A 23823-nucleotide genomic window follows, 5' to 3' on the forward strand; every position below is an offset into this window, starting at 1 on the left:
CATAGCCTGTCTTCTCTGTCTGCCTCGGCGGCCTTTCTCAATAGCAAGGCTATGCTCACTGAGTCTGTACATAGTCAAGGCTTTCCTTAATTTTGGGTCAGTCACAGTGGTCAGGTATTCTGCCGCTGTGTACTCTCTGTGTAGGGCCAAATAGCATTCTAGTTTCTCTGTTTTTTTGTTAATTCTTTCCAATGTGTTAAGTAGTTATCTTTTTGTTTTCTCATAATTTGGTTGGGTCTAATTGTGCTGCTGTCCTGGGGCTCTGTAGTGTGTGTTTGTGTTTGTGAACAGAGCCCCAGGACCAGCTTGCTTAGGGACTCTTCTCCAGGTTCATCTCTCTGTAGGTGATGGCTTTGTTATGGAAGGTTTGTGAATCGCTGTCTCTCTCTCTGTCTCTGTCTCTCTCTCTGTCTCTCTCTCTCTGTCTCACTCTGTCTGTCTCTCTCTCTCGCTCTGTCTGTCTCTCTCTCTCTCTCGCTGTCTGTCTCTCTCACACTGTCTCTCTCTCTGTCTCTGTCTCGTTCTCTCTCTCTCTGTCTCTCTCTCTGTCTCTCTCTCTGTCTCTCTCTCTCTGTCTCTCTCTCTTGATCTCGATATCTCGATCTCTCTCTGTATTGGTGCAAAGTGCACACCATGGACACCAAGCATTTTTTAATCCCGGTACATTGGCACGGCAGTTGACCCATTTTTTAACCTTATGACTGGCTTACACTGAATAGCCACATCATTGGAGCCACTTACATAAACATAACAGAACAGCCCCAATTAGGGGCATGGTGTTCCACAGGGATGCTGGCCCATGTTGACTCAATGCTTCCCACAGTTGTGTCAAGTTGGATGGATGTCCTTTGGGTGGTGGACCATTCTTGATACAACGGGAAACTGTTGAGCGTGAAAAACCAAGCAGCACTGACAGAAACCGGTGCGCCTGGCACCTACTACCATACCCCGTTCAAAGGCACTTAAGTCTTGCCCATTCACCCTCTAGTTAATGGCACACATACAGCATCCATGTCTCAATTATCTCAAGGCTTTCTTCTTTAACCTGTCTTCTCCCCTTCAGCTACACTGAAGTGGATTTAACAAGTGACATCAATAAGGGATCATAGCTTTCACCTGGATTCACTTGGTCAGTCGGTGTCATAGAAAGAGCAGGTGTCATGATTGTTTGGATGCGTTTTCCCAAATAAATGTTGTCACTCACCACTTGGCTTACGCCAGACGAAACATTGTGGATGCATCCCAAATGGCACCATGTTCCCTATCGGGTGCACTACCTTTGATGGGTAATGCACTATATAGGGTGCACTACCTTTGATGGTAGGGTGCCATTTGTGACAAAAGCTTTGCGTGTTTTGTTAACCGACAGACACAGGCTATGGGTCTAAAATGTGCTCTTCAGTCATCTTCAGTCTAAAGTGCACTTCAGTAATCAGAGCATCCAGAGGCCCTCTGCCTTCCTACTCATGAGCAGGCTGAAGTTCTGCACAGCCAAATGAAAACACATGTCAGATTACAGCCTAACGGGCAGATTAATGAGGAGAGAGTTAAGATAAAACTCAGATTCAGAGCGGTGCTGCGCTGCAATCTCACAGCTGCTGTCCCTCTGTGGACAGAAAGTACCCCCTTCCAGATGTCTTCAAGACTTAGGAAATACTTCACGAGTCACAAGAACTGTGTACCAGACCTGGGTTTAAGGATTATTTGAAATAATTTCAAATACTTCATCTGTGCTTGATTGAATTTGCCTGGCTTTCCAATAGAATAGTAGCATAACTGTAAACCCAGCTCATCTGGCACTACAGGCAGGCTTAAGCAAATGTTCAAAGTAATTGAAAGATTTCAAATAGTGTTTGAACACAGGTCTGCTGTCTATAGCATGTACAGAGTCTGTCCCCCTTGATAGTGGGTTTCTCCAGAGTTCACTGTGAATAGTAATATTGTCCTATTACCATGGCAACGTGATGTGTGTGTGTGCCTGTGCCAACAACAATCATGAGACACTGAACAACAAACTCAATGAACTAATCAGTTAAAAATAGTGCCTTTTTACTCTGTTTGGATCATGTCATTGTAGCTTCAGGTGATTTCATAGTGGACAGAAAAGACCATAGGGATGCAGGGAGACCTCTTACTGCTGGTGTCAGGGTCCCTTAAGGGGTCAAAGGGGAGTCCGACCGTCACCCAGTTAGTGTCCTCAGGATGAGAGGGTGAGCCGATGGTCTATATCACTTCAGCATTGCAGTGGGTGTCTCAAATGGCACCTTATTCCATATTTAGTGCACTACTTTTGACTAGGGCTCTGGTCAACAGTAGTGAAATCTATACAGAATAGGGTGCCATTTGAGACTCATCCAGAGTCAGACAGACAGGAAGCCCATCCTCTGGAGCCAGGGTTATGGTTAGCCGCCCACCAACAGCAGGGACCCTGGTGGATAATAACTCTCTATCACGAGTGGCATGGAGGAATGCCTTGTATGTGCTCCCAACACAAGAACAGGCCCTCAGGCTGACCCCCCAGTCTGTCTGAACTCATAAAGCAGCATTGTTTATAGGAGAGGAGAGGACAGCAGACGTCTTTGATTCTTGACTGCTGAGACTCATTCTCGATACGGCTGTGGAGAAGTTGGAGATCAGACCTGCATCCCAAATGGAACCCTATTCCTTATATACAGATATACTATCTTAATTTGATCACTCGCTTGTCACAGATTATTTTAGTGTATTCAAGGTTTAAAAAGGCTTCTAAAGTTTGTAATTTCCACTTTAAAATGTCAGACTTGGTTTATCCTAACTAAACATGTAAAAACCCTACACAAATATATATTATAATCCACATATTCATTTCCTGTTGATGCAGCTTTATTTTCCTGCTGTGAGAAACGGGTCAAATTAAGACATTAATTAAGGACATCTGTAGTGCTATAAGCCTTATGACCCTGGTCATAAGTAGTGAACTATACTGTATAGTGAATAGGGTGCCATTTGGGATGGATATCAGGTCCCCCCGGCCATTCTTTTCTCTGTATACATCAATGATGTCGCTCTTGGTGCTGGTGATTCTCTAATCCACCTCTACGCAGATGACACCATTCTGTATACTTCTGGCCCTTCTTTGGACACTGTGTTAACTAACCTCCAGACGAGCTTCAATGCCATACAACTCTCCTTCCGTGGCCTCCAATTACTCTTAAATGCTAGTAAAACTAAATGCATGCTCTTCAACTGATCGCTGCCCGCACCTGCCCGCCTGTCCTGCATCACTACTCTGGACATCTCTGACTTAGAATATGTGGACAACTACAAATACCTAGGTGTCTGGTTAGACTGTAAACTCTCCTTCCAGACTCACATTAAACATCTCCAATCCAAAATTAAATCTAGAATTGGCTTCCTATTTCGCAACAAAGCATCCATCACTCATTCTGACAAAAATACCCTTGTAAAACTGACTATCCTACCGATCCTTGACTTCGGCGATGTCATTTACAAAATAACCTCCAACACTCTATTCAACAAATTGGATGCAGTCTATCACAGTGCCATTCGTTTTGTCACGAAAGCCCCATATACTACCCACCACTGCGACCTCTATGCTCTCGTTGGCTGGCCATCACTTCATATTCGTCACCAATCCCACTGGCTTCAAGTCTTTGCTAGGTAAAGCCCCGCCTTATCTCAGCTCACTGGTCACCATAGCAGCACCCACCCGTAGCATACGCACCAGCAGGTATATTTCACCTGTCACCCCAAAGCCAATTCCTACTTTGGCCCCCTTTCCTTCCAGTTCTCTGCTGCCAATGACTGGAACGAATTGCAAAAATCACTGAAGCTGGAGACTCATATCTCCCTCACTAACTTTAAGCATCAGCTGTCAGAGCAGCTTACAGATCAGTGCACCTGTACATAGCCCATCTGTAAATAGCCCATCCAACTACCTCATCCCCATACTGTTATTTATGTTTTTTGCACCTTTGCACCACAGTATCTCTACTTGCACATTCATCTTCTGCACATCTATCACTCCAGTGTTTAATTGCTAAATTGTAATTATTTCGCTACTATGGCCTATTTATTGCTTTACCTCCCTAATCTTACCTCATTTGCACACACTGTATATGGACTTTTCTATTGTGTTATTGACTGTACGTTTGTTTATCCCATGTGTAACTCTCTGTGTTGTTGTTTGTGTCGCACTGCTTTGCTTTATCTTGGCCAGGTCGCGGTTGTAAATGAGAACTTGTTTTAAATAATAAATAAAAACTCAACCGCTTGTATTTAGGAAGGGCTATAGGACTATCTATCACCACAGATGGTTATGTATCTATCTGGCCTTCCTCCTGTATTTAAACAGAATAAGCAGTGGACTGGAGTACAGCTGCAGTCTAAAAATAAGAGTTACTGCTGTGTGGCTGGCTGGCTAACCATGTGGATGGTGTAGAAATATATTATTGGCATCTACATAATGATCGCCAGGACAAGCATTAAAATGATCTGCCAGGACAAGCATTAAAATGATCTGCCAGGACAAGCATTAAAATGATCTGCCAGGACAAGCATTAAAATGATCTGCCAGGACAAGCATTAAAATGATCTGCCAGGACAAGCATTAAAATGATCTGCCAGGACAAGCATTAAAATGATCTGCCAGGACAAGCATTAAAATGATCTGCCAGGACAAGCATTAAAGGATCTGCCAGGACAAGCATTAAAATGATCTGCCAGGACAAGCATTAAAATGATCTGCCAGGACAAGCATTAAAATGATCTGCCAGGACAAGCATTAAAAGGATCTGCCAGGACAAGCATTAAAATGATCTGCCAGGACAAACATTAAAAGGATCTGCCAGGACAAACATGAATGTCTAGATAACTGTGTTGTTGTTGTGCAGTAATATGGATGAAAGAAAGCCTTGATCACCAGTCATCATGAGGACTCCAGTCACCATGTTCATGTTTCCATCTCTGGTTGTGTCAGACACTGCAAGGCTGAAACCAGAGGTGTTTGTGGCCAGCCGGCTGCAATCAGAAAGCCCAGTAAGTCCCATTAGATAACAGTGCTTTCCTTTCAGAGTAAAAGTAACAGCTTGTTCCTCTCCTCCCTGTCTGTCCGTCTTTCCAGGATGCGTCCCAAATATAAAGTATTCCCTATATATAGGGCCCTTTTCCTCTTACCTCTCCCAGGTATATGAGTCTCCTTTCTCAGGATTTAGACTTGGGAACACCCTTTAAATGTTTGTTAAACCTACGGGGTACGCTGACTGAGGCATGGGGTATAGATAGTGACACATTTTATGTGGTTGGCCCCATAGGTTCGATTTTACTGTATTAATTTGTTCAATGCCAGAACAGACAGCTATTTGGTTATGTTGTGCTCATTAATAGTGTCTTTCACTGTTTCTGGACACCTTTGGTAGACCTTGTAAAATAACATTCTGTTGTTAAAGAGGTAATAATGGTACATTGTTCTCCGACACCCAGCATGTGATCTACTGTGTGCGGCTGACATTCGCTATGCCATGCCGTGTCCTTAAGGGAGTCTGTCTATTATCCTCTGCCCATGTGCCTTGTTTAGCTCATAGTCTACTATGCAAACACGGAGTAATTGAGACATCAGGCAAGAGATCCTCGCAATCAAACAATAACATCAATCACTCCAAACAGTAATTATAACGACAATCTTCACACCTGACTGCAGTTTATTGGACACAGACAGCTTAGGGCATAAATATGTTTCCAATGCTTAAATGAACACTCTGCATTATAACATCTATTCATTCTGTTCACAGCAGGCTTTATGTGACCTGTGGGAAGCATTTGAAGTGCCCTCTAGTAAAGCACTAGCGCCTAGCTTACAGTGATGTTATGTACGTATGGCATTTTATTCCTGTGCATCATGCCCCCCTTAGATAGACTTGTAAAAGCGGTGCCGTGGGGAGAGAGTATGCAGATGGCTACACACTTGGGGCTTTCATTGCTCACTGAGACCGCCCTATTAACCAACTGAAACTCTTTCCTCTCACCCTTGTTAAATAGAAACTTAGACTACAGCTACAGAACATAGCCTAACTGCCCTCACATTGTCCAATAGAATCACTGGTTAGGTTATTCATGCCCTCTTGTGAGGATGGTCTGGTAAGAGCTTTGCACACACACACACACACACACACACACACACACACACACACACACACACACACACACACACACAGTAGCAAGTCCATCTGGGGCTTGAAACCATAGTAGCCCTCTGGTCTACAGTAAGGATTTTCTTAACAACTCAACGTGCTAGTCTAACAGCTCTATAGAGTCGTATGCTAGTTGTGTTACCCTCTCTTCCAACAACTGCGTTCAATCCATCTTCCATCATCTGAAAGGCACCATGGGAATGTTTACAGGCCCAGCTTTTCTTTAATTTAGCCACCCTCACGCACACATACTTGCAAGGAACACACACACACACACACACACACACACACACACACACACATACACACACGGAATGACTCAGTGTGCCTGCTAGGCTAGAAGCCTCCCTCCCTCCTCTCCTCTCACTGGGAGAAGTTAAGGCATTAGTTATTCCACTGACCTAGCCACACTCAGGGTTAATCCAGGCTGCAGTGTCGAACAGGCTGGAAGCTGGAAACTGTCGACAGATGGACACACTCTGTCTCAGCTGGGTCCTGCCTTAGTAGGGCAGAGTAGTCTCATCAAACAGTCAGACATACCACACATTTCTATGAGAATTTGGTCGGGTCGCCCAAAAAGTGACATAGTGCAGCTTTAACCAAAGCCTAAAAGACCACAGGCATTGAAGGAAGCGAAGGTCATTTCACTGCCTAAAAATAGTAAAGCCTCCTTTCAGTTTACTGCCTATTCTTAATAAACTGTTCTTTGTAAACTGATGGAGAGGATTGTATTTGACCAAATACAATGCTATTTTTCAGTGAACAAGTTAACTACTGACTTTCAATATATACTTTTTTTACAATCACTTTGGCACTAATTTCGGAACCTTGATGTAATTTTTCAAAACTCACAACCAATGATCAAAATGCAAATTTTTCTTGGATACAATACACATAAAGCCTAGATCATTTGTTCATTGAACTAAAATCACCTGTTCAAAATGACACAACTTAACATCAAAGTATTACCATTTCAAAATGCAATTCACACATGACTGTCTACTCATTTCATTACAATGATCTAACTATCAATTGATACAACTGCTCAAAATGATAAGTAACTGTTGCATTACTCTTAATGCATAGTTTTGTGGAAACTGACGAACAATATTCCATGTTTAGATCATGAAAGTTTCAGGATAACGAGAACCATTGACACCAATTAACGTGGAACATGAACCAATTGGACTACATTTTCTATGGATGTAATATTTCATCATCATTCTTTATCACTGTCTCTATGGTCCCATGTACTACTTTTCCAGACCATATTTTCAGATTTAACATTACTGTACACTCACCGGCCACTTTATTAGGTACACCTATCTAGTACTGGGTAGGACCCCCTTTTGCCTCCACAACAGCCTGAATTATTCACGGTGTTGTACGTTAAGAGATGCCCTTCTGCACACCACTGTTTTAAACAGCTGTTATTTGAGCATTTGTGGCCTTTCTGTTAGCTTGAATGAGTCTGGACATTCTCCTCTGACCTCTTTCATTAACAAGGTGTTTTGCCCACAGAACTGCCGCTCACTGAATGTGTCACTGTAAACTCTAGAGACTGTAGTGCATAAAAATCCCAGGAAGGCAGCTGTTTCTGAGATGCTGGAATCACCATGTGTGGCATCAACAATCATACCACGGTCAAAGTTGCTTAGATTATGCATCTTGCCCATTCTAATGTTTGGTCAAACAACATCTAAAGATCTCTACTCTATATACTCTATATATTGAGTTGCAGGCAGCCACATGATTCGCTGTTCGAATGTAATCTTCCTTGATGAGCTAAATCAGGTCTGTAGAGCTGATGGCATGACCTATGTCATTGTGTGGGATACTGTCAGGTGCTCAAATGGTGCAAGCATGGTTTCAGGCCCATCCACAATTTACCACCCTGTGCTCACCCCCAAACTCTCCTTTCCTTAACCCGATTGAGGAATTTGTCTCCACATGGAAATCAAATCAAATCAAATCAAATTTTATTTGCCACATACACATGGTTAGCAGATGTTAATGCGAGTGTAGCGAAATGCTTGTGCTTCTAGTTCCGACAATGCAGTAATAACGAGCAAGTAATCTAACTAACAATTCCAAAAAAACTACTGTCTTATACACAGTGTAAGGGGATAAAGAATATGTACATAAGGATATATGAATGAGTGATGGTACAGAGCAGCATAGGCAAGATACAGTAGATGATATCGAGTACAGTATATACATATGAGATAAGTATGTAAACCAAGTGGCATAGTTAAAGTGGCTAGTGATACATGTATTACATAAGGATGCAGTCGATGATATAGAGTACAGTATCAACGTATGCATATGAGATGAACAATGTAGGGTAAGTAACATTATATAAGGTAGCATTGTTTAAAGTGGCTAGTGATATATTTACATCATTTCCCATCAATTCCCATGATTAAAGTGGCTGGAGTAGAGTCAGTGTCATTGACAGTGTGTTGGCAGTAGCCACTCAATGTTAGTGGTGGCTGTTTAACAGTCTGATGGCCTTGAGATAGAAGCTGTTTTTCAGTCTCTCGGTCCCAGCTTTGATGCACCTGTACTGACCTCGCCTTCTGGATGACAGCGGGGTGAACAGGCAGTGGCTCGGGTGGTTGATGTCCTTGATGATCTTTATGGCCTTCCTGTAGCATCGGGTGGTGTAGGTGTCCTGGAGGGCAGGTAGTTTGCCCCCGGTGATGCGTTGTGCAGACCTCACTACCCTCTGGAGAGCCTTACGGTTGAGGTGGAAGGTGTATGATAGGCGCCCTCACGAACAAGGCGCCCTTCTCCAGGCCATGGATGACGCATGCAATGACATCACGGCAGACCAGTGTCAGGCCTGGATTCGCCCGAAGATTCTTCCCAAGATGTTTGGCTAATGAAAACATCCATTGTGATGTGGATGAGATCCTGTGGCCAAATCCACAAGACAGGGTTGAGGGAAATATAGAAGTACAGTAATCAATCTTTTGTTTTGCTTTTTACAGTAAGCCAGGTGAGGAACACTGCAGTGATGTTTTACAGTAAGCCAGGTGAGGAACACTGCAGTGATGTTTTACAGTAAGCCAGGTGAGGAACACTGCAGTGATGTTTTACAGTAAGTCAGGTGAGGAACACTGTAGTGATGTTTTACAGTAAGCCAGGTGAGGAACACTGCAGTGATGTTTTACAGTAAGCCAGGTGAGGAACACTGCAGTGATGTTTTACAGTAAGCCAGGTGAGGAACACTGCAGTGATGTTTTACAGTAAGCCAGGTGAGGAACACTGCAGTGATGTTTTTTTACAGTAAGCCAGGTGAGGAACACTGCAGTGATGTTTTACAGTAAGCCAGGTGAGGAACACTGCAGTGATGTTTTACAGTAAGCCAGGTGAGGAACACTGCAGTGATGTTTTACAGTAAGCCAGGTGAGGAACACTGCAGTGATGTTTTACAGTAAGCCAGGTGAGGAACACTGCAGTTGACCTTTAACTGTTTTTTCTTTTTTTGTAGCTAATTATTTTTGCTTTGATTCAAAGAAACCTATGTTGTGATTTTATTGTATTTCATCAATAAATGTCATATTTTGTTCAATGATTCCACTGTGTCTGTAGTATTCGCTCTACCAGTCCTTTTACATTGATGTATTTACGTCTAGTAGCATAATGAAACATGTATCACATAGTTTGTACTACAATATGTACTACAATATTTTATATTTAACAACGACACAGTGAAACTATCGCTATCTTGTGTGTGGGTGATCTAAATGAATGTTCCTATGGTATTTCACGATAAATTAGTTATTTGAACCAATGATTCTGCAAGTGCAAGGTTTCTTTAACGATATGAATGCAGAATGCAATGATTTGAACATTGGACAGCCTGTATTACAAGTGACGACCGTTTTGCATTTTGTGTCTAGCGTTTTGAAAAATGACCACAATGTTCTGAAATTAGTGCCAAAGTGATTGTTAAAAACTGTAATATGATCAATACAAGTGGATGCCAAAGATCCAACACTATTGGAATGCACTCTAGTTGGCTGAGTAATAACCTGGGTCATGTTACAGTCATTAGTCACAGTTAGAAGCTTCCTCTTGAGAGGAAAGCTAGTTGCTAACCAGTCAAGTCACCCAGAACATAGACCTCTCTGTTAACATCACACATATTATCAAGCTTTGCAGACATATGATCCATTATCAGTTGCCAGAGAGGAAGAAATCCACTCAGGGAATTCACCATGAGGCTAATGGTGACTTTAAAACAGTTAGATTTGAATGGCTGTGATAGGAGAAAACTGAGGATGTATCAACAACATTGCAGTTACTCCACAATACTAACCTAAATGATAGAGTGAAAAGAAGTACGCCTGTACACAATAAAAATATTACAAAACATGTCCTGAATACAAAGGGTTATGTTTGGGGCAAATCCAAACAACAAATTACTGAGTACCACGCTCCATATTTTCAAGCATAGGGGTGGCTGCATCATGTTATGGGTATGCTTGTAATCATTATGGAGTTTTTCAGGACAAAAAAATAAATGGATTGGAACTACTGTAACCACAGGCAAAATCCTAGAGGAAAACCTGGTTCAGTTTGATTTCCACCAGACACTGGAAGATTAATTAACCTTTCAGCAGGGCAATAACCTAAAACACAAGGCCAAATCTACACTGGAGTTGCTTACCAAGAAGACAGAGAATGTTCCTGAGTGGCTGAGTTACAGTTAAATCTGCTTGAACTTGAAAATGGTTGCCTAGTATTGATCAACAACCAATTTGACCGAGCTTGAAGAATTTTGAAAAGAATAATGTGCAAATATTGTACAATCCAGGTGTGCAAAGCTTTTAGAGACATACCCAGAAAGACTCATGGCTGTAATTGCTGCCAAGGGTGATTCTAACATGTATTGACTCAGGAGTGTGAATACTTATGGAAATAAGATACTGTATTTCATTTTCAATACATTTGCAAACATTTCTAAAAACATGTTTTCACTTTGTCATTATGAGCTATTGTGTGTGGACGGGTGAGATTTATGATTTTTTAAATTCATTTTGAATACAGGCTGTAAGTCAAAGGATATAAATACTTTCTGAAGGCACTGTAGCTAGCTAATAACCAGACTTTTTTTCATAGAGTACTTTTTCCAGACTTTCAAAACAATAAACCGAGCTCTCCTTCGTTCTGGGTTCAACATGTGACGTACTGAATGTGGGTGTGATGATGAGTCTTGATATGACCTACAAATGTACAGGGAGTGAGTTGGTTCTCACAGCCTAGCTAACAGTCTAACTAACATCGTTGGTATAGGCAAGAGAGACAATCACAGCGCAATCTCACTCTGTCACTCCCCAGCCCTAAAATTAGATGCAACCCTACAAATGGTGTGTCTTAGAACAGAATGTAACATTGTGCCTCCCTGCTGGTGTAGACAGAAACAAATGGGTTTTCTTTCCCTCTCCTCCCACCCCCACTCTTTTAGCAGTTCAGTTGGGCCAACCCCATTTTTCCCTCTCCTCCCACCCCTACTCCTTTCGCAGTTCAGTTGGGCCAATCAAACTCCTGGGCAAACTGATGAAGTAGCTGTGTGTAAAGCCTAGATATGTCCCAAATGGCACCCTATTACCTACAGTGCCTTCAGAAAATATTCATACCCTTGGACTTTTTCCACATTTTGTTGTGTTACAGCCTGAACTGAAAATTGATTAAATTGAGATTTTGTTTGACTGGCCTTCACACAATACCCCAAAACGTTAAAGTGGAATTTGGCTTTTAGAATTTTTTACAAATTAATAAAAAAATGAAAAGCTGAAATGTCTTTAGTTAATACGTTTTCAACCCCTTTGTTATGGCAAGCCAAAATAACTTCATCAAAGTATTTGTAAGGTCCCTTAATCGAGCAGTGAATTTCAAACACAGATAGAACCACAAAGACCAGGGAAGTTTTCCAATGCCTTGCAAAGAAGAGCACCTATTGGTAGATGGGTTAAAATAAAATAAAAAAGGAGACATTAAATATCCCTTTGAGCATGGTGAAGTTATTAATTACACTTTCGATGGTGTATCAATACACCCAGTTCACAAAGATACAGGCGCCCTTCCTATCTCAGTTGCCAGAGAGGAAGGAAACCGCTCAGGGATTTCACTATTAGGCCAATGGTGACTTTAAAACAGATACAGAGTTTAATGGCTGTGATAGATGAAAACTGAGGATGGATCAACAACATTGTAATTACTCCACAATATTAACCTAAATGACAGAGTGAAAAGAAGGAAGCCTATACAGAATACAAATATTCCAAAACATGCATCATGTTTGCAATATGGCACTAAAGTAAAACTGCAAAGAATGTATCTTTATGTCCTGAATACGAAGTGTTATGTTTGGGGCAAATCCAACACAACACATCCCTGAGTACCACTTCATATTTTCAAGCATGGTGGTGGCTGCATCATGTTATGAGCATGATGCAGCCATGCTCACCATACCACTCTATGAACATGTATTTTCCTTAATTGCAGTAGGTTGAGGCCCAGTGCTATGGTCAAACCTCCAAACCTAAATAATGATCTATTTCACTATTGTTTAGCTACTGTTTACCTATTGTTTAGCTACCTTTGACCTATTGTTTAGCTACTGTTTACCTATTGTTTAGCTGCTGTTTATCTATTGTTTACCTATTGTTTAGCTACCTTTTACCTATTGTTTAGCTACCTTTTACCTATTGTTTATCTATTGTTTACCTATTGTTTAGTTATTGTTTAGTTACTGTTTACCTATTGTTTACCTATTGTTTAGCTATTGTTTAGCTACCTTTTACCTATTGTTTATCTATTGTTTACCTATTGTTTAACTATTGTTTAGCTACCTTTTACCTATTGTTTAACTATTGTTTAGCTATTGTTTAGCTACCTTTTAGCTATTGTTTAGCTATTGTTTAGCTACCTTTTAGCTATTGTTTAGCTATTGTTTAGCTACCTTTTACCTATTGTTTAGCTATTGTTTAGCTACCTTTTACCTATTGTTTAGCTACCTTTTACCTATTGTTTAGCTATTGTTTAGCTACCTTTTAGCTATTGTTTAGCTACCTTTTACCTATTGTTTAGCTATTGTTTAGCTACCTTTTAGCTATTGTTTAGCTACCTTTTACCTATTGTTTAGCTACCTTTTACCTATTGTTTAACTATTGTTTAGCTATTGTTTAGCTACCTTTTAGCTATTGTTTAGCTATTGTTTAGCTACCTTTTAGCTATTGTTTAGCTATTGTTTAGCTACCTTTTACCTATTGTTTAGCTATTGTTTAGCTACCTTTTACCTATTGTTTAGCTATTGTTTAGCTATTGTTTAGCTATTGTTTAGCTATTGTTTAGCTATTGTTTAGCTATTGTTTAGCTACCTTTTACCTATTGTTTAACTATTGTTTAGCTACCTTTTACCTATTGTTTAACTACCTTTTACCTATTGTTTAGCTACCTTTTAGCTATTGTTTAGCTACCTTTTACCTATTGTTTAGCTACCTTTTACCTATTGTTTAGCTATTGTTTAGCTACCTTTTAGCTATTGTTTAACTATTGTTTAGCTACCTTTTACCTATTGTTTAGCTATTGTTTAGCTACCTTTTACCTATTGTTTAACTATTGTTTAGCTATTGTTTAGCTATTGTTTAGCTATTGTTTAGCTATTGTTTAGCTATTGTTTAGCTACCTTTTACCTATTGTTTAACTATTGTTTAGCTACCTTTTACCTATTGTTTAACTATTGTTTAGCTATTGTTTAGCTACCTTTTACCTATTGTTTAACTATTGTTTAGCTATTGTTTAGCTACCTTTTACCTATTGTTTAACTATTGTTTAGCTATTGTTTAGCTATTGTTTAGCTATTGTTTAGCTACCTTTTACCTATTGTTTACCTATTGTTTAGCTATTGTTTAGCTACCTTTTAGCTATTGTTTAGCTACCTTTTACCTATTGTTTAGCTATTGTTTAGCTACCTTTTACCTATTGTTTAGCTATTGTTTAGCTACCTTTTACCTATTGTTTAACTATTGTTTAGCTACCTTTTACCTATTGTTTAACTATTGTTTAGCTATTGTTTAGCTATTGTTTAGCTATTGTTTAGCTATTGTTTAGCTATTGTTTAGCTATTGTTTAGCTACCTTTTACCTATTGTTTAACTATTGTTTAGCTACCTTTTACCTATTGTTTAACTATTGTTTAGCTACCTTTTACCTATTGTTTAACTATTGTTTAGCTATTGTTTAGCTATTGTTTAGCTATTGTTTAGCTACCTTTTACCTATTGTTTAACTATTGTTTAGCTACCTTTTACCTATTGTTTAACTATTGTTTAGCTATTGTTTAGCTATTGTTTAGCTATTGTTTAGCTACCTTTTAGCTATTGTTTAGCTATTGTTTAGCTACCTTTTACCTATTGTTTAGCTATTGTTTAGCTACTGCAGCAGTGTTGTACAATAAGTAAGTCTTACTCCCCTCTCTGTGTCCTCAGGTATGACTATGTGGAGGTGTTTAACGGTGGGGATGAGGAGGCTCCGACCCTGGGGAAGTTCTGTGGGAAGATAGCCCCCTCCCCCATCATCTCCAGCGGCAACGAGCTCCTAATCAAGTTTGTGTCCGACTACGAGTCTCCCGGTGCTGGATTCTCAGTGCGCTACGAGGTCTTCAAGACAGGTCAGCCTCTTTGGATACGGTGTTGAACCGTTTCTAAAGTATTTCTTACTATTATGTGTTATTACTTGTTTCACTCTGTTCAAATACAGACAAGGGTGATCCTAACTTCCACCTAAGAGGAATTTTCACTTAGTCATGCATTGACGGCAATGGGAGACTAAGGGCCAATTAGAATTCGCAGCTAAGAGGCTAAATCTTTTGTTCAAGGTCTTACAAGCTAAAGTTAAAGATACTTCATCCTTTCCTATACAACTAGCGTCAGTACTGTGGGTCACCCTTGTTGAAGCCAAATGAACCCAGGGACGCTGAATGGCCCTCGGGGGGCAGGATGCAGGACAGGGAGAGTACTGTAAACATTCATATCAGCCTTTAAAGGAAGGAACCCCATTCCCATGTCCTTTATCCAATCCCTATTAGCCTGGCCAGTCTCTCTCTATCCAGCTGACTGAGAGCCAATCATAACAGATCTGATAAGGAAGGTACAACACACACTGACTCTCCTGAAAAGACTCCTCTCTACTCCTCTTGGAACCAATGGTGGCCAGGTTCATTGTAATGGCTGGAATGGAATGGAAACGTGTCAAACACATCCAACACACGGGAACCATGTGTTTGATACCTTTCCATTCCATTCCAGTCATGACAATGAGCCCATCCTCTGATTTCTTCCTCTATCAGTCATCACTGCTTGGAACCCATTACCTGGCTGTCTGAGTCTCTGCCTGTATCTCTCCCGTCCACGCCTGGTGCTTGTGGTTGTTAGAGAATGGGGATGGATGCAGTAGGAGCAGGTTTCCTGTTGTTGCTAAGTCTTCCTGCTGAGTTGTTCCTGCTCCCGTTTGGCTCTAGAAGTGCTAGTGGGAGAAGCTGGGAATTTTCCACTGGAGCGGACAGACGGACGGATGGAGGGAGGGAGGGACAGGTGCGGTAACCCCAGGCTCATTTAGTTAATGGACAGTTTATCCTTGGAGGCTCAGGGGTGACCTGCACATTAGATGAATGCTCTGGCAAAGATAGGCTGAATCTGAATCTAGGACAGGGGTGTTGGGGAAGGGTGTTAGAGAGACGAATGGCACCCTATTCCCTATATAATGCACTGTTTTAAAAAAGTAGTAGTCAAAAGTAGTGCACTATATAGGGAATAGGGAACGATTTGGGATGCATTTAAGAAATAATCACACGTGTGTAAGTCCCCCTGAGACACCCACGAGGAGTGGGGTCACAGCCAGGATCACCATTGTCCAGCACCCCTGGAGGAATTAGGGTTAAGTGACATGCTCAAGGGCACAGCAACAGATTTTTCACCTTGTTGGCTCCTGTATTTGAACCATTGACCTTTCGGTTACTGGCCCAACACTCTAACCTCGAGGCTACCTGCCATATGTATGACTTAAAAATTGCGCCTGCATTTGCCTCTCCTCCCTCTACAGCTCTTCTCCCTCTACGGCTCTGCTCCCTCTACGGCTCTGCTCCCTCTACGGCTCTGCTCCCTCTACGGCTCTGCTCCCTCTACGGCTCTGCTCCCTGTACGGCTCTGCTCCCTCTACGGCTCTGCTCCCTCTACGGCTCTGCTCCCTCTACGGCTCTGTTCCCTCTTTACGCGCTGCTCCCTCTGGCTCTGCTCCCTCTTTACGCGCTGCTCCCTCTCCGGCTCTGTTCCCTCTATGGCTCTGTTCCTCTTTACACGCTGCTCCCTCTACGGCTCTGCTCCATCTACGGCTCTGTTCCCTCTACGGCTCTGCTACATCTACGGCTCTCTTCCCTCTATGGCTCTGTTCCCTCTTTACGCGCTGCTCCCTCTACGGCTCTGTTCCCTCTACGGCTCTGCTCCATCTACGGCTCTGTTCCCTCTACGGCTCTGTTCCATCTACGGCTCTCTTCCCTCTATGGCTCTGTTCCCTCTTTACGTACTGTTCCCTCTACGGCTCTGTTCCCTCTATGGCTCTGTTCCCTCTATGGCTCTGCACCCTCTACGGCTCTGCTCCCTCTATGGAACCTCTATTGCTCTGTTCCCTCTACGGCTCTGTTCCATCTACGGCTCTATTCCCTCTACAGCTCTGTTCCCTCTATGGCTCTGTTCCCTCTATGGAACCTTTATGGCTCTGTTCCCTCTACGGCTCTGTTCCATCTACGGCTCTATTCCCTCTACGGCTCTGTTCCCTCTATGGCTCTGCTCCCTCTACGGCTCTGTTCCCTCTATGGCTCTGCTCCCTCTATGGCTCTGCTCCCTCTATGGCTCTGTTCTCTCTATGGCTCTGTTCTCTCTATGGCTCTGCTCCCTCTATGGCTCTGCTCCCTCTATGGCTCTGCTCCCTCTATGGCTCTGGCTCCCTCTATGGCTCTGTTCCCTCTATGGAACATCTATGGCTCTGCTCCCTCTATGGAACCTCTATGGCTCTGTTCCCTCTATGGCTCTGTTCCCTCTATGGAATCTCTATGGCTCTGTTCCCTCTATGGAACCTCTATGGCTCTGCTCCCTCTGTGGCTCTGTTCCCTCTATGTAACATCTATGGCTCTGCTCCCTATATGGTACCTCTATGGCTCTGTTCCCATTTAGGAAGTGTAATATACTGTGACAAGCCAAGCTACGACTCTGGCTATAGGTCTATCTTTACGATGAGAGAAAAGTGACACTGGAAATTGTCATAAACTGCTCTCATGATGAAGACAAGCACCATTTGTGTTAAAGATAGTGTATCGTCAGGGTGACTGATGAATGTGGTTGTATCCCAAATGGCACCCTATTCTCTCCATTGCGCACTACTTTTGATCTGAGCCCTATAGGCCCCCTGTCAAAAGAAGTGCACTCAATAGGGAATAGGGTGCCATTTGGAATGCAGACCGATTGGAACACATCCGGCCGCCATATCCAGAGCTCCTCCCCTCATTGACCACATAATACGCACCAGTGGTCTTATAAATGATACACACTGGGTGTTCCACAGAACCATGAGTCTATATCTGTCTAGGCCTCTCCTCTCACTATTGTTTCACTGACATTCCTCAAACCAAAAACACATGTCTGGTGGTTTTGAAAGACAGACATTTTTCCAGGACCACATCAAACTGTGGCTTAGACAGGGAAAGTTCTCCGTCCAAGTGGGTGGAGTTTGGCAGGAGGTTAGTTGATAGACACAATGTACAGGCAAGATCACACACTCTTTCTCTCTTTCTCTCTGACACACTCTCTCTCTCTCTCTCTCTCTTTCTCTCTCACAGACACTCTCTCTCACACCAGCTGAGCCAGATCAAAACCTGCCCGCCTCTCCTCTGCCATTCATCATGTCACCCATATAATGACGCCACCTGTGTGAACATCAAGTGAGAGGAACCCTTACTCTTCTCTGTTATGTTGCATGCTCTCATGTATCAGAGGTCACATCTGGCCCGGCAACACGAGAGACACATCTCTCTCCTGTGGGTCAGTGACCCACATCAACACTGTGTGCGTCTGTCATCTCATCTTCTCTACATCAGTCAACATTACAACAGTAACCTGGGCTTGCACATGTTATTTTATGACAGTCGACTGACTCCCTGACTTTTGGACTGTGAACTGTGTCTGTCATCATAGGCATCTTTGTGTAGACAAACTCTGTTGTGTCGAACGTCTTGTACATTAGTTGTAGAACTTGAATGTGTAAAATGCCATAATGTGTACAATGCCAAGCAAGAGTGACTTTATCTCCTCACAGTGGTTTGTTGGGGTGGAGTGGGGGTGAGCGGTTTGTTGGGGTGGAGTGGGGGTGAGCGGTTAGTTGGGGTGGAGTGGAGGTGAGCAGTTTGTTGGGGTGGAGTGGGGGTGAGCGGTTTGTTGGGGTGGAGTGGGGGTGAGCGGTTAGTTGGGGTGGAGTGGAGGTGAGCAGTTTGTTGGGGTGGAGTGGGGGTGAGATGTTTGTTGGGGTGGAGTGGAGGTGAGCAGTTTGTTGGAGTGGAGGTGAGCAGTTTGTTGGGGTGGAGTGGGGGTGAGCAGTTTGTTGGGGTGGAGTGGAGGTGAGCAGTTTGTTGGGGTGGAGTGGCAGTGAGTGGTTTGTTGGCGTGGAGTGGAGGTGAGTCATTTGCTGGGGTGGAGTGGGGGTGAGCAGTTTGTTGGGGTGGAGTGGGGGTGAGCCGTTTGTTTGGGTGGAGTGGGGGTGAGCAGTTTGCAGGGGTGGAGTGGGGATGAGCAGTTAGTTGGGGTGAGCGGTTTATTGGGGTGGAGTGGGGGTGAGCGGTTAGTTGGGGTGAGCGGTTTGTTGGGGTGGAGTGGCAGTGAGCAGTTTGTTGGGGTGGAGTGGAGGTGAGCAGTTTGTTGGGGTGAAGTGGAGGTGAGCAGTTTGTTGGGGTGGAGTGGGGGTGAGCAGTTTGTTGGGGTGGAGTGGGGTGAGCAGTTTGTTGGGGTGGAGTGGGGGTGAGCAGTTTGTTGGAGTGGAGTGGTAGTGAGCGGTTTGTTGGGGTGGAGTGGAGGTGAGCAGTTTGTTGGGGTGGAGTGGAGGTGAGCAGTTTGTTGGCGTGGAGTGGAGGTGAGCAGTTTGTTGGGGTGGAGTGGAGGTGAGCAGTTTGTTGGAGTGGAGGTGAGCAGTTTGTTGGGGTGGAGTGGAGGTGAGCGGTTTGTTGGAGTGGAGGTGAGCAGTTTGTTGGGGTGGAGTGGAGGTGAGCAGTTTGTTGGGTGGAGGTGAGCAGTTTGTTGGGGTGGAGTGGAGGTGAGCGGTTTGTTGGAGTGGAGGTGAGCAGTTTGTCGGGGTGGAGTGGAGGTGAGCAGTTTGTTGGGGTGGAGTGGAGGTGAGCAGTTTGTTGGGGTGGAGTGGGGGTGAGCAGTTGTTTGGGCGAGTGGGGGTGAGCAGTTTGTTGGGGTGGAGTGGAGGTGAGCAGTTTGTTGGGGTGGGAGTGGTTTGTTGGGGTGGAGGGGGTGAGCAGTTTGTTGGGGTGGAGTGGGGGTGAGCGGTTTGTTGGGGTGGAGTGAGGTTGAGCAGTTCGTTGGGGTGGAGTGGGGGTGAGCAGTTTGTTGGGGTGGAGTGGGGGTGAGCAGTTTGTTGGGGTGGAGTGGAGGTGAGCGGTTTGTTGGGGTGGAGTGGAGGTGAGCAGTTTGTTGGGGTGGAGTGGAGGTGAGTGGTTTGCTGGGGTGGAGTGGGGGTGAGCAGTTTGTTGGGGTGGAGTGGGGTGAGCAGTTTGTTGGGGTGATGTGGGGGTGAGCAGTTTGTTGGGGTGGAGTGGGGTGAGCAGTTTGTTGGGGTGGAGTGGAGCTGAGCAGTTTGTTGGGTGGAGTGGGGGTGAGCAGTTTGTTGGGGTGGAGTGGGGTGAGCCGTTTGTTGGGGTGGAGTGGGGGTGAGCAGTTTGTTGGGGTGGAGTGGGGGTGAGCAGTTTGTTGGGGTGGCGGTTTGTTGGGGTGGAGTGGGGGTGAGCGGTTAGTTGGGGGTGAGCGGTTTGTTGGGGTGGAGTGGCAGTGAGCAGTTTGTTGGGGTGGAGTGGAGGTGAGCAGTTTGTTGGGGTGAAGTGGAGTTGAGCAGTTTGTTGGGGTGGAGGTGAGCAGTTTGTTGGGGTGGAGTGGAGGTGAGCAGTTTGTTGGAGTGGAGGTGAGCAGTTTGTTGGGGTGGAGTGGGGGTGAGCGGTTTGTTGTGGAGTGGAGGTGAGCAGTGTGTTTGGGTGGAGTGGGGGTGAGCAGTTTGTTGGGGTGGAGTGGGGTGAGCAGTTTGTTGGGGTGGAGTGGGGGTGAGCAGTTTGTTGGGGTGGAGTGGGGGTGAGCAGTTTGTTGGGGTGGAGTGGGGTGAGCGGTTTGTGGGGTGGAGTGGGGTGAGCAGTTTGTTGGGGTGGAGTGGGGGTGAGAGTTTGTTGGGGTGGAGTGGGGCTGAGCGGTTTGTTGGGGTGGAGTGGCGGTGAGCGGTTTGTTGGGGTGGAGTGGGGGTGAGCAGTTTGTTGGGGTGGAGTGGAGGTGAGCAGTTTGTTGGGGTGGAGTGGAGGTGAGCAGTTTGTTGGGGTGGAGTGGAGGTGAGCAGTTTGTTGGGGTGGAGTGGGGGTGAGCAGTTTGTTGGGGTGGAGTGAGGTTGAGCAGTTCGTTGGGGTGGAGTGGGGGTGAGCAGTTTGTTGGGGTGGAGTGGGGGTGGAGTGGGGTGAGCAGTTTGTTGGGGTGGAGTGGAGGTGAGCGGTTTGTTGGGGTGGAGTGGAGGTGAGCAGTTTGTTGGGGTGGAGTGGAGGTGAGTGGTTTGCTGGGGTGGAGTGGGGGTGAGCAGTTTGTTGGGGTGGAGTGGGGGTGAGCAGTTTGTTGGGGTGATGTGGGGTGAGCAGTTTGTTGGGGTGGAGTGGGGGTGAGCAGTTTGTTGGGGTGGAGTGGAGCTGAGCAGTTTGTTGGGTGGAGTGGGGGTGAGCAGTTTGTTGGGGTGGGGGGTGAGCAGTTTGTTGGGGTGGAGTGGGGGTGAGCAGTTTGTTGGGGTGGAGTGGAGGTGTGCGGTTTGTTGGGGTGGAGTGGGGGTGAGCCGTTTGTTGGGGTGGAGTGGGGGTGAGCAGTTTGTAGGGGTGGAGTGGGGATGAGCAGTTAGTTGGGGTGAGCGGTTTGTTGGGGTGGAGTGGGGGTGAGCGGTTAGTTGGGGTGAGCGGTTTGTTGGGGTGGAGTGGCAGTGAGCAGTTTGTTGGGGTGGAGTGGAGGTGAGCAGTTTGTTGGGGTGAAGTGGAGGTGAGCAGTGTGTTGGGGTGGAGGTGAGCAGTTTGTTGGAGTGGAGGTGAGCAGTTTGTTGAGGTGGAGTGGGGGTGAGCGGTTTGTTGGGGGGTGGGGGTGGAGTGGAGGTGAGCGGTGTGTTTGGGTGGAGTGAGGGTGAGCAGTTTGTTGGGGTGGAGTGGGGGTGAGCAGTTTGTTGGGGTGGAGTGGGGGTGAGCGGTTTGTTGGGGTGGAGTGGGGCTGAGCCATTTGTTGGGGTGGAGTGGCGGTGAGCGGTTTGTTGGGGTGGAGTGGGGGTGAGCAGTTTGTTGGGGTGGAGTGGAGGTGAGCAGTTTGTTGGGGTGGAGTGGAGGTGAGCAGTTTGTTGGAGTGGAGGTGAGCAGTTTGTTGGGGTTGTGTGGGGATGAGCAGTTAGTTGGTGTGAGCGGCGGTTTGTTGGGGTGGAGTGGGGGTGAGCGGTTAGTTGGGGTGAGCGGTTTGTTGGGGTGGAGTGGCAGTGAGCAGTTTGTTGGGGTGGAGTGGAGGTGAGCAGTTTGTTGGGGTGAAGTGGAGGTGAGCAGTTTGTTGGGGTGGAGGTGAGCAGTTTGTTGGGGTGGAGTGGAGGTGAGCAGTTTGTTGGAGTGGAGGTGAGCAGTTTGTTGGGGTGGAGTGGGGGTGAGCGGTTTGTTGGGGGGTGGAGTGGAGGTGAGCGGTGTGTTTGGGGTGGAGTGAGGGTGAGCAGTTTGTTGGGGTGGAGTGGGGTTTGTTGGGGTGAGCAGTTTGTTGGGGTGGAGTGGGGGGGGTGAGCAGTTTGTTGGGGTGGAGTGGGGGTGAGCAGTTTGTTGGGGTGGAGTGGGGTGGGGGTGAGCGGTTTGGGGGTGGAGTGGGGGTGAGCAGTTTGTTGGGGTGGAGTGGGGGTGAGCGGTTTGTTGGGGTGGAGTGGGGCTGAGCGGTTTGTTGGGGTGGAGTGGCAGTGAGCGGTTTGTTGGGGTGGAGTGGGGGTGAGCAGTTTGTTGGGGTGGAGTGGAGGTGAGCAGTTTGTTGGGGTGGAGTGGAGGTGAGCAGTTTGTTGGAGTGGAGGTGAGCAGTTTGTTGGGGTTGTGGGGTGTGAGCAGTTTGTTGGGGAGGAGTGGAGGTGAGCAGTTTGTTGGGGTGGAGTGGCGTTGAGTAGTTTGTTGGGGTGAAGTGGGAGTGAGCAGTTTGTTGGGGTGGAGTGGAGGTGAGCGGTTTGTTGGGTTGGAGTGGAGGTGAGCAGTTTGTTGGGGTGGAGTGGGGGGGGTGAGCAGTTTGTTGGGGTGGAGTGGGGTTGAGCGGTTTGTTGGGGTGAGCGGTTTGTTGGGGTGGAGTGGCAGTGAGCAGTTTGTTGGGGTGGAGTGGAGGTGAGCAGTTTGTTGGGGTGAAGTGGGGGTGAGCAGTTTGTTGGGGTGGAGTGGGGGTGAGCAGTTTGTTGGAGTGGAGTGGGGGTGAGCAGTTTGTTGGGGTGGAGTGGAGGTGAGCAGTTTGTTGGGGTGGAGTGGAGTGGCGGTGAGCGGTTTGTTGGGGTGGGGTGGAGTGGGGGTGAGCGGTTTGTTGGGGTGGAGTGGAGTGGGGTGAGTGGTTTGTTGGGGTGGAGTGGAGTGGGGGTGAGTGGTTTGTTGGGGTGGAGTGGAGTGGGGGTGAGCGGTTTGTTGGGGTGGAGTGGAGTGGTGGTGAGCGGTTTGTTGGGGTGGAGTGGAGTGGGGGTGAGCAGTTTGTTGGGCTGGAGTGGGGGTGAGCAGTTTGTTGGGGTGGAGTGGGGGTGAGCGGTTTGTTGGGGTGGAGTGGAGGTGAGCAGTTTGTTGGGGTGGAGTGGTTGGGGTGGAGTGGCGGTGGCGGTTTGTTGGAGTGGAGTGGGGGTGAGCGGTTTGTTGGGGTGGAGTGGAGTGGGGGTGAGTGGTTTGTTGGGGTGGAGTGGAGTGGGGGTGAGTGGTTTGTTGTTGGGGTGGAGTGGGGGGGGTGAGCGGTTTGTTGGGGTGGGAGTGGAGTGGTGGTGAGCGGTTTGTTGGGGTGGAGTTGTGGTGAGCGGTTTGTTGGGGTGGAGTGGGGGTGAGCGGTTTGTTGGGGTGGAGTGGGGGTGTGTGGTTTGTTGTGGTGGAGTGGAGTGGGGGTGAGCGGTTTGTTGGGGTGGAGTGGAGTGGGGGTGAGTGGTTTGTTGTGGTGGAGTGGGGGTGAGGTGCTAGGGGGCGCAGGATTTTGGGGGTGAGAGGTGTGTTGGGGTGAGGTGGTGGGTGTGAGGGGTTTGTAGGGGTGAGGTGTTAGGGGTGAGGGGTTTGTTGGAGTGAGGTGGAGTGGGGGTGTGAGTGGTTTGTTGGGGTGAGGTGGAGTGGGG

General features: G+C 46.0%; 1 protein-coding gene across 1 annotated transcript in view; it reads left to right on the plus strand.

The window, feature by feature from the left end:
• LOC112226999 (neuropilin-1a) overlaps window positions 1–23823 on the plus strand; it is a 70579-nt gene that overhangs the window by 8378 nt on the left and 38378 nt on the right. The window contains exon 3 of the mRNA XM_024391765.2: window positions 14688–14869. Coding sequence (XP_024247533.1) covers window positions 14688–14869 — 182 coding nt within the window. The remainder of the gene's footprint in view (window positions 1–14687; window positions 14870–23823) is intronic.

This window comes from Oncorhynchus tshawytscha, linkage group LG28 (assembly GCF_018296145.1).
Source record: "Oncorhynchus tshawytscha isolate Ot180627B linkage group LG28, Otsh_v2.0, whole genome shotgun sequence".
Taxonomy (NCBI): domain Eukaryota; kingdom Metazoa; phylum Chordata; class Actinopteri; order Salmoniformes; family Salmonidae; genus Oncorhynchus; species Oncorhynchus tshawytscha.